The sequence below is a fragment of the Morone saxatilis genome, unplaced genomic scaffold (assembly GCF_004916995.1).
Source record: "Morone saxatilis isolate NCDOM2014 unplaced genomic scaffold, NCSU_SB_2.0 Contig15, whole genome shotgun sequence".
In the NCBI taxonomy this organism is placed as follows: domain Eukaryota; kingdom Metazoa; phylum Chordata; class Actinopteri; family Moronidae; genus Morone; species Morone saxatilis.
In genome coordinates, this window is record NW_023339707.1 from 14,154,593 (window position 1) to 14,168,341 (window position 13,749).

A 13,749-nucleotide genomic window follows, 5' to 3' on the forward strand; every position below is an offset into this window, starting at 1 on the left:
CACACACACACACAAACTCAGTCCATTCACAACCACCCCTCCCATAAATCAGTCCAGCTGGCTAGTGAGGAGGTGAAGAGGGAGACACCATTCTAATGAGTGAGGAGGGCAAATCATGAGCTGCCAGAGGTGTCAATCTTAACAACAGCTGCAGACTAAACACTATGCTCACGTACACACATATGTATATGCACAGTGGGTCTACTCATATGCACAAACTCAGCAACACACTGAGAACCACCAGACCCAATTTAAAAAGCTGGATTGATTTCTCCTAAAGAGAAGGCCACATAGACAATTGATTAGGTAGCCCTGGGGACAGGCAGCTCAGTGGAGAGATGATGAAATCATTGTGATCCTACCTTCTGCCGCTCACACTCACACACATTCATACACAGTGCAAATGTTTCATAATAAGAAATATATACAAAAATAGAACTACTTTGTTTTGCTGGAGGTGCTCACATGAAAAGTAGTGATGCACAGTATGGAGTTATAAAGAGCTACTTTTCAGCTTTAAAATGTTATATATTTGTAAACTACTCATACAAAGGTTTAGCGTGAACAAAGAACACCTAAAAAATTCAAACACAGACAAAGTCTGACACACACTAAAGCACACGCACACACATACAGGCTTTAATTGGCCAATTTTAATTACCCTAAACGTGAGCTTTGTTTAACATCGGCGTCAAATTGATTAGATACGGTCTGCATGATTGTGTATGTGCCTGTGTGTATGCGTGTGCGTGAGTGCAAGTCTGAAAAAGACTTCCTGTCCTGCCTCTGCCCTGGCCCTGGTGGTCCCAGCTGGCGTGGGGAGGGGGTGTGGTGGTGGTGGTCGGGGGAATTAGGGATGCAAATATCCCTGTCAGCCTTGGCAGCTCCCCAGGGGTGCAGATGAATTATACTGATTTGGTTTAAACTGAGCGTGTGTGGTGTGTGTGTAGAAGTGCCTGTGTGCGTGTACGGGTTGGGATGGTTGGCTCCACCTGCCTCTTCTCAATATACACTCCAGCTCTGAAGAGGCTGTGAAACCAGCTGAGGAGCCTTTCATAATGGCCCACTCAGACTCTTGAAATGAGAGTCAGCAAGTGAGAGTAAGAGTGTTATTCTAAGTGCACAAAGTTAAGTTTAGGTGTAAAGGATAAAAGAAAGAGGCATTTTATTTTGGCATATTCAGCCTACTACACCACAACAAAGGTACAGATGGCAAGACACCATAAATGTAGAGAAGCACTCCCTTTTTCTTTCTTATTGTGTGTGTGGTCAGGTCAAAAGACGGCCTTTGAATTAGCGGCAACATTACGAAGCTTGTTTAATAATCCTCAAGATAGCAAAGCTTAGGCAGATGTTCACATGGTGCTCAAATGCAGGGCGTAAATCTAGAAATACTTTAAAAATGACTTAGAATTGTGTTATGGGAAAGCATTTTGCAGCCTAATAATAATAATAATAATAATAATAAAAACTATTTTCAACTAAAGATTAATACACCCTCGTGCGTGAGTGAGTATTTTCAGGAGAAGGTGTATGTAGGATGACTAAAAAAACTACAGTGCCTGTGTTTATCCACAAAGGAACATGTCACCCAGTGCAACAGTGTGACTCATTTATGTGTTTTTAATAGTCTTTGGACAACAACAGACATCTGTGGCACAGAGAAATAAGCTATATCAGGCATTAGCTACACAGGCAATATTTGTTGGTGGGAGAAATTCATTTCTGATTTTTGTCTTTTGATGGGATTTGTTGACAGTAAGAAACATATAAAATATTGCCAGCCTTGTCTCTTAAAAGTAGAGGAAGAGTACGCTTGGTGATGTCTGAGTGAAACTGCTGTCCACTTGGTTTCCTCTCTTGGGTCACTTGACTCTCCTCTCCATTAGAAAGAAAAAAAACTCCCCAAAGACACACTAATGGCTCTGTCCTTGCAGGAGTAGTCCGCCATTATGTGCATACGGGTGTGTATGTGTTTGTGCATCCTTCTCTGACAGTGTGTTTTCTGTGCACTGTTTCTGTAAATGTGTGTTAGTTCATCTGCCGTGTGTCTTCCAGTTTTGCAGAATATGAATGAAAGTCTGAGTAATGGCTCCTGCTTCTATTCTTTCCTTCCTTCCCTCCGGACTTCATTTGTCCCTGTCCTGTCCACGTGTGTGCACATACGTTAGTGTCACTGTAACAGTCCTCGGGCTACAGTACGCTTATCACATGATAGATGTATGTGGTTGAGCATCACTGCTACTACATTACAAAATGTCTGGACCTCCAGCCAGGCGTGTAAGTCTTTAAAATAGTCATACACTTCCAAAGTGGCGGTTTGTCCACAACAAAGACAATAATTACAGCATTCCTGACATCACACAAACACAAACAGGATGCTAGTAAAACCTTTGTGGTTTTTGCTATTGTTTTTACGCCATGCTTTTTTGAGAATGTTTCTTTGGGCCATGGCGGCAAAAAATGGAAAGGTGAGACAAAGGTAGAGCATGTGATAACCCAGATATACACCTCTCACGCACACAATGTGTATATGAGACTGCTAGGCTCCTAGTTCTTTATTTTGTATTTTGTTTGACATGGCCATTGGGAAGAATAATCCTAGTCTTCTCTCCTTTTCTTTTTCTGCCCGCTGTCTTCACTCAACCTCGCATCATAGCCCTCTGCTGACCTCAGACAGTTTGCAAAACAGGAAGCATTACAACATACAGTCATTCCTGCACATCTGGACGGGTCGACAAACACACGCTAATACAACCAAATGTGCATCCACGCATTTGCACACACACACACGCACAAACACACACGCATTCAGTTCATCTGCTTCACCGGGATGTCGCAACAGGATATTAGAGCCCTTGAAGATCATATCTGATATGGGACATGAATGGTTAATGAGCCTATCAGAGCACAATATTGCATCTGTGCCACAGCAATCTTTCCATGACAGAAAGATTAGTGTGTCAATGCTCATGTGTGGGAAAAGAGAAGATATTGAGAGATAGTGGTGGTTTGGGGCAGCTGACTGTGTAAAAAATCCATTTAAAATTGGGAACCCTTATGTAAGAGTAGATTCCATTACAGAGACAGAGAGGATGAGCAACACAGTGAAACACAGTTGCAGACGTGTGGACCGACAGATGGGAATATTCCAAATAGATCCTGAATCATCTGCGCAGCATTTAGTACAGAGTTAAAAACCTTCAAACTTCTCTCTCTTATCCTTTCAGCCCGGATCTCCACAACCCAAAACGTGCCTCTGGACGTCGACCAAAGCACACACATAAACACGTTGGCCATATCTCCTTAACCACAGACCTATCTGCTTAGAGGCGAGGATGAGGAAGCTTTAAGCGACTTGAGAGATAAGTTTACTTTCTCAGAAAAGAAGGTCGAGAGCTCACCGAGGTAACACCAAAAGAACATCTCACCTCTAGCCCTCCTGATTAGGCTCGAAAACCCAAAGAGGAACGAGGGTGCGTATGTGTGTATTCCTCCATGCCAAGCTGCATGGAGGAGATTAAACGTGAGTGAAGTGCTTTGAGAATAAAGAGATAAAGAGAGGCACAATCTGAAACACACATACACCACACAGAAACACACACAGTATACAGATGTGGCGACAAAACATTACCTGGAGGGAAAACACAATCAACATGCTTGATGGATGTGTGCGTGCCATCGTAAAACGTCAAGTGTCTAGAGCTTTCAGGACTATCTCGGGTGCTTCCTATGTATGCTTGAAATCTTTCAGCTCAAATCTATATCAGAAGCAGTCTAAACACTGACTGAGCCGCACACACATTCATGCAAGCCCACAGCCACACACACATACTGAATAAACCCAGCAATGAGCCAAGGCAGACCATAATGTGTGGCAATGTTTGGGTGTATTTTTGTTCAAGAGAGTTGTTTCCTGTGGAATTGTATTTTACGATGTGCTTAAACCCAGCTGCAGCTCCGCTCCCTCACATGTCAGGCAGACAGTCTGGGCTCTGTGTGTGCAGTGCCTGCCCTGTTAATAAGGTGATGGGTGAGAAGGTGGAACTGATGACAGCAAGTAAACAAGTATCTCCAGTAAAACTAACTAACAGACAAATTGATTTAAGTATATTGTCAGAAAAAAGGTGAAGCTCAGTTTACTTTCATTAACGACTAAGGAAACCAGAAAATATTCACATTCAAGAAACTGGAACAGAAGAATTTGTGCAATTCAGTTTCAATCAATCAAAAATAGTAGTCGATTATGTTTCTGTTGATGGATTAATTGATTAATCAACTAATCGTTGCAGCTCTAGCTGACATGAATACAATCTTCTGTCACAGCAAATGTAATTTCATACTGTGGATATGTATCAAGATATTGTACAATTTTTGAAAAGTCAGAAGCTGTTTATAATAGGAATAAAATAACCTGTCAAATATCACTGGTTATACTTCAGCACTGACACAGAAACTCCAAATCTATTGTCACAAAGCCAAGGCGGCCTCATTAAACCAGATATATTTAAAGGATAGCTACCTGGCAAAATCTCCAATTGCTGAGTATTGCCCAACCCTAACTGTATGTTTTTTTGGCCTTAAAATGTCTGTTATGTGCATGCTACAGTGTTTGTTTACAAAACATCTGCAGGTTTTCTCTTTTCACTCTCCCGCTCAGTTTTGTTTTTTTAGCTGCAGAATTGCAGCTGGAGTGTGCAAAATTCAAACTTGACAATGTCCTTAAGTGGGTTTTTGAAATCTAATAGGAGAGTAAGCATAATCAAAATGTTATGCCTCCAGACATTTCACTTAATGTGACTTATAATTGTGTGATAAAAACCTTTACACAAAAACGTAACCATTAAATAGGTGATGGTCCATGCCACTGACTTGTGATCAAACCTCCAGTATATTTAGAGTCCAACAAATAGGATCAGAGGAGCTGTTCCCAGGTAACGTCTCTGCTAATTGTTGTTGGTTAAGCTCTACACCAGGAACACTGCATTAAGCTAACAACAATGCTGTCATAAGACTCAGATGTATGTGTGTGTGCGACAAATTCTGTTTTCTTAAAGCAACAAGGCGCTTTTATCCGAGACTTTTCATAAGAGGAAAGCACGATTAGAACAGAAACGATGAATACTAAACATTCCTCATCACAAGGCGGCCTACATAACTCTCCTGTCTTTATCTCCCTCTTTCTCTCTCACACACAAGAAGTATTAAGTATATCATATCTATCACTATCAGATTAGAGACTGCATTTTGCTTTATGAGTAAACAGTGCATACGCATGGTTCCTGTTATTGCCTGGTAAGATTAGGAAGAAAATATATGAAAACGAAGACAGAAATGAAAGAAAAGTGGGACTGAAACGCTTACAGACCCTCTCTTAAATGTAGAATGGTCATGGTCTGTAATCATTTCTACACCCATCTTGTCTATTTCATCTTGACATTTAAGCCGAGCACTTGCATGGATGTTTTACCCAGTAGCAATTTAAAGGTAATTTTCTTGTGACACTCATTGTAGGAAAGCTGAGCACTCCAGTGACATCAATGAGCACTAAAATCTTTCACACTTCAATACAAACTTGCTTGTTTTTTTAGTGATAAGCAGTGTGCGTGTGTTTGTGTGTGTGTGTGTGTGTATGTTGTGTAAGAGCTGATGAGACAAAAACACAGAGAGTACTAATATGATTTAGGAGGAAGATGGCAGGAAGCAGACAGCACTAATGCAATGGCTCCTGCTTTAGAGTCTTTAGAGACTGACCACACAGCATTGTAAACGCACACATGTACACACACACACACACGCAGGCGCGCACACACAACACACGACATAGGACAAAGAAAATGCATAATTATATATAACATATAAATCCATATGAACGAATATTCCTATTTCTATCTATGAATACTCCTGGTGATAAAATCCCTGTCACAATAAAAATATGTCCTCTGTCTTCCTCTTGAAACACTTGTACCAGAAATATCCTCTCTGCTGTCTGACTGGTGACAGAACACTGCTACCCGTCAACTCACATCAGAGTCGAAAGAGAGGAAGAGGAAGAGAGGGAGAGAATGAGAGAGAGAGAGAGAGAATTAGAGTGATGCTTTATTCCTCACTTTCCTTGGGCATTTGTGTTTATTCGGCTTGTCACTACCTCCTCTACAGGAGGACGACTGCCCTAAATCCCTCAGTCAGCGAAGCCGGGGGTGGAACCAGCCACACTGGCCGCACCCGCATCACATTAGAGACTCAGCACTGCGATCACAATGAAGGGACTGAGTATGAAAAATACCCTGTCACAGGCAAAAAGATGAATACAGGAGGGGATATAGACAGGAGAGGATATCAGTGACTGAATGTGGCACACATTGAATGTGCATGTGTGAGTGTGTGCGAGCTTTGGGCATTTAAAGCTACGCTGCTTTGTTGTTATTTCCTGCAGAGCTGTTAAGTTCTCTTGAACACACGTTTGTGTGTGTGTGTGTGTGTGTGTGTGTGTGTGCTTGTGTTTGCCTGTGTCTTCCTTTTTAGCCTTTGTCAATTTCTCTGTAGGGTTTATTGTTCCACAGACAGCTGACGAGGATGCAAGAGTAACCATCAACCACACAAACATGCCCACACACACCATACACTGTCACACTAAAATAACAAGCATGTTGGTAGTCGAGGCTGCTTTTATGAGCTTTCGTGTGTCACTGAGTTGCATTTTGTTCTCTTCCACTGAGCCTTCTCCAATCTTCCAACCTAAATCTATTTTCTCTATCTGATCCTTCATAAAGTAAAATTCCCCCAAATACCTAAATCTCCATTGAAACAGATGTCCTTTGGGCTTTAATCTGTAATTCATTTTAGTCTTGATGGCTGGCCTTTTCCAGGGTGATAGATCTGTGATTAGTGGAATGGAGGCTGAATCTTCTCATTATCTTTATGCAAGGCCTAATCCAAATGCTTGCCGGTGTCTTTAGACAGGATCCTCTCTAAACCAAGCCTGCCCCATGCTGGGAAAGGCCACTGCTTTAGGGAGCTTACCCTCTCACATACACCTCATTATGGGTGCTGGATGGGACCGTGAGGTGTCATTAGTGGCACACATCTGAGGTGCTCAGTGCTTTAGATTACCCTGGAAGCTTATCCAGTATATATTTTACATAGTGCCATTGAGGTCGACTCATTTTACAGGCAGAATTTACAGTTTATCATTCACTGCCTCTATGTCTAAGCTTGATGCTGACACTGTTAACAAGATATCTTGAGTTGAGAGAATTACCGCTGCAAGTCCAGAACTGCTGCCCATGGACACAAGTCAAGTAATTCTCTAAATCCAATTAACAAAGAGCTCTTCATCACTCAGTGGTAAAACATGTATGTGCGATTAAAGAAAAACAGATTATACTGACACTAATCCTAAATCACCTCCCAAGATTAACGTATAGGCCTAACCTTGAAATATCCTGGACTGCTTTTTTCTTTTTCGTTTCTTCATTGAGTGTGAGTGTGAGTGTGTGTGTGTGTGTGTGTGTGGGAGCACAGTTATCCCTATTAAGCGCATAGTTGGTGTTCCTGGGTTATACATCCCGATTAGACCTCATTGGCATTCTCCATTATCTTATTATCATTAGCCTACTGTAGGCTAATCTCAAAAGGACAGTATCCCAGTGCATGCTGGTAGCTGCCACATAACATGACATGTTCAAGACACAGGCACGTACTGTATTTTTACTCCCTGTCGTTAACAGAGCTAACAGCTAACATGTAGCTTCCGTAACAGGTTATGACCGGGTTAGGTCGATTTATCATGATATAATACTAATGACACATTGTTTTTATGTATGTAGGAAGCAGGTGAGAAGTTGGGACTGTATATGGGAAGGGGGGGAGTGGATCACTGGGAATGATCCATTGAACATCCATAATCTATCTTCCTATGACAGAGCACATGGAGCAGAAACCAATTAGCTGCGCATCCCATCGGAAATGGAGAAGCAGATACGATAAAAGATGAGCCCACAGCCGCAAGCTACAGGGCAAGTTACAATTAACCTCTCCCTAACTCACACACACACACACACACACACACACACACACAAGCACGTATGAGTCTACTCAGACAACTATTACACTACTACACACACCTGCTGTGGTTTTTATGATGAACCTCAGGCAGGTTGTGGTAGACTCAGACTGTAATGACCCAAAGCAACACTCGGTCACTTGGGATGCCAGGTAGAAATTTAGGTCATCGGCTATTACCATTATTTTACCCCAGTGACTCTCTCTTTCTCTTACTCTCTCTCTCTCTCTTTCTCTCTCATTTATTTCCCTATGCCCTTTTACTTCTCTCCCATAAATCTCAATTCTTACCCTGCCTGTTCCTTCCTCTACTTTCGCTGTCTGTTTTTTCCATCCTTATCTCCCTCCTCCCTACCTGACGTAGGTGTGGCCAGCAACATTACAACAAGCACTGAAAACAAGGAACAAGGTCACACACAGATACACACCACACGCACACACACACATACACCATATACAGTACACACACAGGGCCGCAGGGGCAAGGTCACACAAGCTGTGATTTGGGTCTGTGCTGTAGGAGACAAGCTGGTGAAGAGAGACAGAGGAAATGAGGAGAGAGGAGGAAGACACAGAGAGGTTTGATGATGGACAGAAAATGATTTCCTAGCATCAAGCCAGATATAATGACCCGCTACACTATTCTCTCCCCATCTCCCTCACTCTCTGATGCTATCTGCTCCTGCCGAGAGGGAGGGATGGAAAGAGAATGAGCAATAGATAGAGAAAAACACACAGAGACAGTGTGTGTGTGTGTGTGTGTGAATGAATAATGAATGATAGGTGCAGATTTAGACCCTGGTTTGACCTATTAGTCACAAACGCAGTCATCATTCCCAAATACACCATTAGCTGAAACTTTGGATATACTTTATGTCCCGGTACGTTCGCCCCTGATGTGTGTGTATTCATGAGGGGTATGTGTGTTTGTGTGAACGCTAGCACGCTAACTACCTGCCCATGCCATCACCCCCTCAGATCCCTCCTCTCCTCCCACACGTTGCCCCCGGTAACAGGGGGAAGAGGCGGGGGTGGGGGGGTTGGATAGTGACCATCTGTCAGTGGCCCGGAGATCAATGGAACTGGAGGGAAGAAGGGAGGGAGGGGGTGGCGGGGGTGAGGGAGTGGTGCAAGGCTAAATATGTGGCCCACTGTGACCGAAGCCTGACTCAATATGCGGCCGTTTTATTTACCGACTGAAAACACACACCCCACTAGTCCCACTCACACGGCCTTTATTAACGAATGGCTGATTTTGGTGTGAGCCAGGACATGCTGAGGCTGCGGTGTTGACATGAAACATGCAGATTACACACAACTGCCGCACACATAGATACATACAGGACTGGACTGCTTTTAATTTTAAAATATGCTCCTGTCCCAACAGGGATGTAGAGTTAGAGGCAGTAACAAGGATAACTGAGAGATATGTTGAGATAAGCAGGAGGGAGGCGTTTGATGAATTAATATATATATAGCTCACTGTGGCAGTGGGTCAGATGAGACTAGGACAAAACACTCCCATGCTAGCTAATGAATCAACAACAAAACAATGTCAGCCCTCAGGAAGTGCTTACTTCAGCTGCTTTGTGGGAGCACACGGTGCTTGTATACATTCACACAAACAAACTGTATGTGTCCACACATACATACGAAATAAATCAATTTTACACGTATATACAAAACATATTTGACTCCTACAGTGATGTAAACAGGGGGAATTTTTGCCAGCGCTCACCATGGTATAGTGAAAAACACTTAGAAAAACACACTGACATTACGCTCTGCTGCAATAGGGACTGAACTCATTTAAAATTCACTGTTGATGCAGGAGCTACAGCCAGAGCTGGAGGGAACGGATTGGGTGTGGAGAGCAGAGTAGAGGAGAGGAGCGGAGAGGATGTTTACGCTATTCAATGCCATCTGAATCAATGAGTAACTGTTGTCAACTTGCTGACACAATTGTAGCCTGTCCTAAGTGTTGTACGTGCTTGCCAAATAGGATAAAATACCAGACTTACCGAGCATTTGGCTGAAGAGCAGCTGCTCCAGGTCTCCCAGAACAGTCACCACTAACTCTGGGTCCACCTTCAGAAAGCCCTTATCATCTTCTCCCTCTAGCCCCTTCCTCTCTTTCTTCTCCTCTGTTGACAGAGCTCCAGATTTCCCCTTCTCTACCAGTTTCTTGCCATTAGTCCCAGTATTCCCAGCTCCATTGGAGTTAGCCTTAGTTGGGTGGTCTGCAGGGTCTGTGTCTGCACTCTGGCCTGCCTCAGGGGCCTTGCTGATGGGCTTGACTTCAGCATAAGGTCCTCGTGGTTTACCAGGGGCAGGGATTCGACTGGGCTTGCTCACGTTAGAAGTCACACATGGGGAGCTGAAAGGTTTGGGCTTCCCCTGGAAAAGAGACTGTTCTGACTTTGAAAGGGTCCGGGAAAGTGGTGGTTTCCCACCCCCAGCCTGAACTGTCTTAGTCTGGCCCGGCTTGTTGGTGCCAGTGCCGGGCCGGCCCGTATCATCATTCCAGCGGGGAGATTGGTAAAGGTGCAGCTTCTTCTCTGCATCCGTGAGCACACACAAGTTGCTAAGTGATCGCTGCTTGCGGAGCCTGGCTGGATTGGGGACTGGGATAGGGATAGCTCCAGATGTGGGACGGTAGACCTTGAGCTCTGACCCAGAGGGACGTGGAGGTCCTTGGGGCAGAGTGGAGGGCTTGGCTGAGGTCTTCCTGGAGGCCATGGCCTGGGCTGAAGTTTCCTGGCAGGAGACAGCAGCAGACCTCAGGTCCAGCTCTCTGGGCTTAGCCGTCATGCTAATGTTAGCCACATTAGCCTCCAACATCCCTCCTGCAGAGAGCCAAGCAACAGCATCAGTGACACACTCTGAAATACACACAAGCAGACAGAAAGAAATGGAGGGAGAAAAGAGGAGAAGGAAAGGTGTAAAAACGGCAAGACTGTGTCTGGTTTGCTCTCCCTCTATGCCTCTCTGTCTCCAGTGGGTCCAGACTGAGCCAGACTCCCCGCTGTGGGAGACTGTGGGTTCACCCCTCTGTTGAAAATGACGAGTAGGTTAGTAGAGTGGCAGTAGCAGTCACCCTTACTCACTGCTGGTAATCCATGGATGTGCAGATCTGTGTCCAGTGCCTAATCCACTTCCTCACAGCGTGTCTGTGGCTCCCTGTGCCACAATAGCACTGTAGAATAAATACAGCTCTGACCAGCCTCTTTCTCTGTCTCCCTCTCTGCTTCTCGCTCGCTCTGTATTCCCTCCTGCTTGCCAGGCGAGCAGCAGCCGACTGACACAGAGAAACAGTCGCAGCAGCAGCAGCAGCAACATCCCCCCCCTCCTCCTCTTTCTCTCCTCCCTCTACCTCTCCTTCACTCGCTGGTTTGCTCACTCTACCCCCGCTGGCTCATTCACCCTCCCTCTCCTTCCTCCTCCTCTATCCTTCCCTCCTTTCTTGTTGTCTCTCGCTCTCTCTCCTCCCACTGGCTGATTCACCCGCCGATCCTCTCTTCCTCTCTCTCTCTCAAACACATACCGCAGATGCTGTGTTATGCTGCACACCAGTGAAGAAAGAGAGAAAGACAGAAAAAAAAAAAGAAAAGACAAAAAGAAACACAAAAGCCAAGCGAGTCAGAAAAGAAAGACGGAAAGAAACAAAGAAATTTATATTGATCTCAGCTGCACGTGACTCAAATGAATCTAGATGCCAAATATTGGAGCCGGAATAAAGACCCCCTGCACACACAAACATGCACATTCAATCACTCATAATCACATTAGCTGCTCTATTCATCCATTCACATTCAGATTTTCTTATGCGCCCTAATCACGAGAGGCCCACCCATGATTAAGCTGATTCAAATTATCTGAAAAACAGCCGTGACTGCAGGATCAGCTTAGGAGAGGAGAACAGGACACACAGTTACTAGTCCCTAATACACAATGAGATAGGTCAGTCACTAATTATGCTTCAATTAGTAGCCACCAGACATCAAATGATCATCACACACACTCCACCTGTTTTATATTACCTCTCCACTCATCTCCATCACTCTTTACTCATTTCCTCCCTTCCTTTCCTTCCTTCCTTCCTCCACACCTACAGTATATCACCCATCCCCCCTTATAGTTAATATAGAGGCACAGGCCATTAAGTTTGTAGGGTATAGATTCATCACAGTCTCATCCATCTCTCAGCGTGATTAGTGCACACGTGTGCATGTGTGGGTGTGTGAATGAGTGTTGGTGTCTATATTTTTGTCTATCCTCCCCTGCATGTGTGTGTGCGTGGGTTTGTCTCTACGAGTGTGTCACATTGATGAGACAGGCTCAGTAGAAGCCAAAGCTCTCATCCAGGGACTCGGTTAGCTCTGGCACGTTCGGCTACATCATCTCAACGCTCTGGACATCCCATCTCAATCAACACAGGACACCGGAGGAACTCAGAGTCTTCTTCATTGTCATTGTTGTTCCTTTGTTTCACTCCCACATCATCTCCATGTTTGACCAGGATCCTTTGCTTCAAATACCTACAGGCTCTATTCCTGTAATCCTACCTAGCACACAGGGGTGGGTGGAGATCCGATAAGAGAGGGACATTACCAGAGAGAGAGAAATAGTATGATGTCGTTAATTCTCATCTGTCTTTATTTCCATTAGAGGTACTTGTGATGGCATATAATGAACTTTAAGTCAATCATTACACATTAACAATCAATACAACTACTTGCGATATAATTTGTTTTTGCGTATTAATGCATCCTGTCTGCATACAGTTCTTTTAGCTTAACCGGTGGAGTGTTTATCCTCTGGGTGTATTACCGTTAGTGCACTTCACTTTCTCTTGTATGCAAGCAGCAATGCCTGCAGCTGTGATGTTATCAGGTCTCAAACTGTTAGGAGCAGTATTCAAACAAGCAGGCTATTGGGCTAATGCCTGTTTTCCGTTACATTTGCATAAACTGGTTGACACTTCAACCAGAGTAAAAACAAGCAATGTCCTGTTTGCTCGCATTCCACACTCAATATTAGAGGTACCTTAAAAAAAAACTGCTAATTTTTCAACAGTACCCAAACTGGCGCCAACTGAACCCAAAAATGACAACGACACGCATTAAGGTACATGCACAGCACACTTCCCAACTACCTAACATCCATCTGGCCTTGACTGAGTGTGTGTAATACAGGGGCTCCGTAGCAGACAAAACACAGACATACATTGGCTGTTTTATTGTGTAAAGGCCGATGCCATTAATTAGAAACTGCTAGCTTTAATAAAGGGCCAATGTTGAGGCCGGTTATGCCACACTGAGACCAGAGCTGTGTGGTGACAGTTATGGGGGCTCTGGGGGCTGGTAGCAGGCCAGTAGGGGGGTAAGAGATGTAATTTAAGGCTAATAGGCGCTGTACATCAGCTCTTATACCTCCCTGATGAGGGATTAAGGTTAGTCAAACGAGAGTGACCACGTACAAGGCAGGTCTGTGTGTAGCGCACAAATGTACGTGGGGCAAAGACACGAGTCAGTGCTCTTGAAAGCACGTATACACACAGGTAAAGTGTGTGTTGGCAGCACACAGCCACTTGTTTGTTCTAGTACTCGTCTCTCTGGCTCCACAGTCTAATCACTTTAATATATGGCTGATGTAAACATATATTCTCTCTCTGTCTCTCTCTCT

The 13,749-nt window shown here is 44.2% G+C and overlaps 1 protein-coding gene across 7 annotated transcripts in view; it reads right to left on the reverse strand.

The window, feature by feature from the left end:
• Positions 1-13,749, reverse strand: part of LOC118324075 (neuron navigator 1-like) — a 77,927-nt gene that overhangs the window by 51,059 nt on the left and 13,119 nt on the right. For 6 of the 7 annotated variants that reach the window (XM_035656212.1, XM_035656211.1, XM_035656210.1 and 3 more), the window contains exon 4: positions 10,086-10,910. In XM_035656212.1, coding sequence (XP_035512105.1) covers positions 10,086-10,910 — 825 coding nt within the window. Of the gene's footprint in view, positions 1-10,085; positions 10,911-11,171; positions 11,387-13,749 lie in introns of those variants that run through there. The other variant, XM_035656213.1, reaches the window with a different exon arrangement.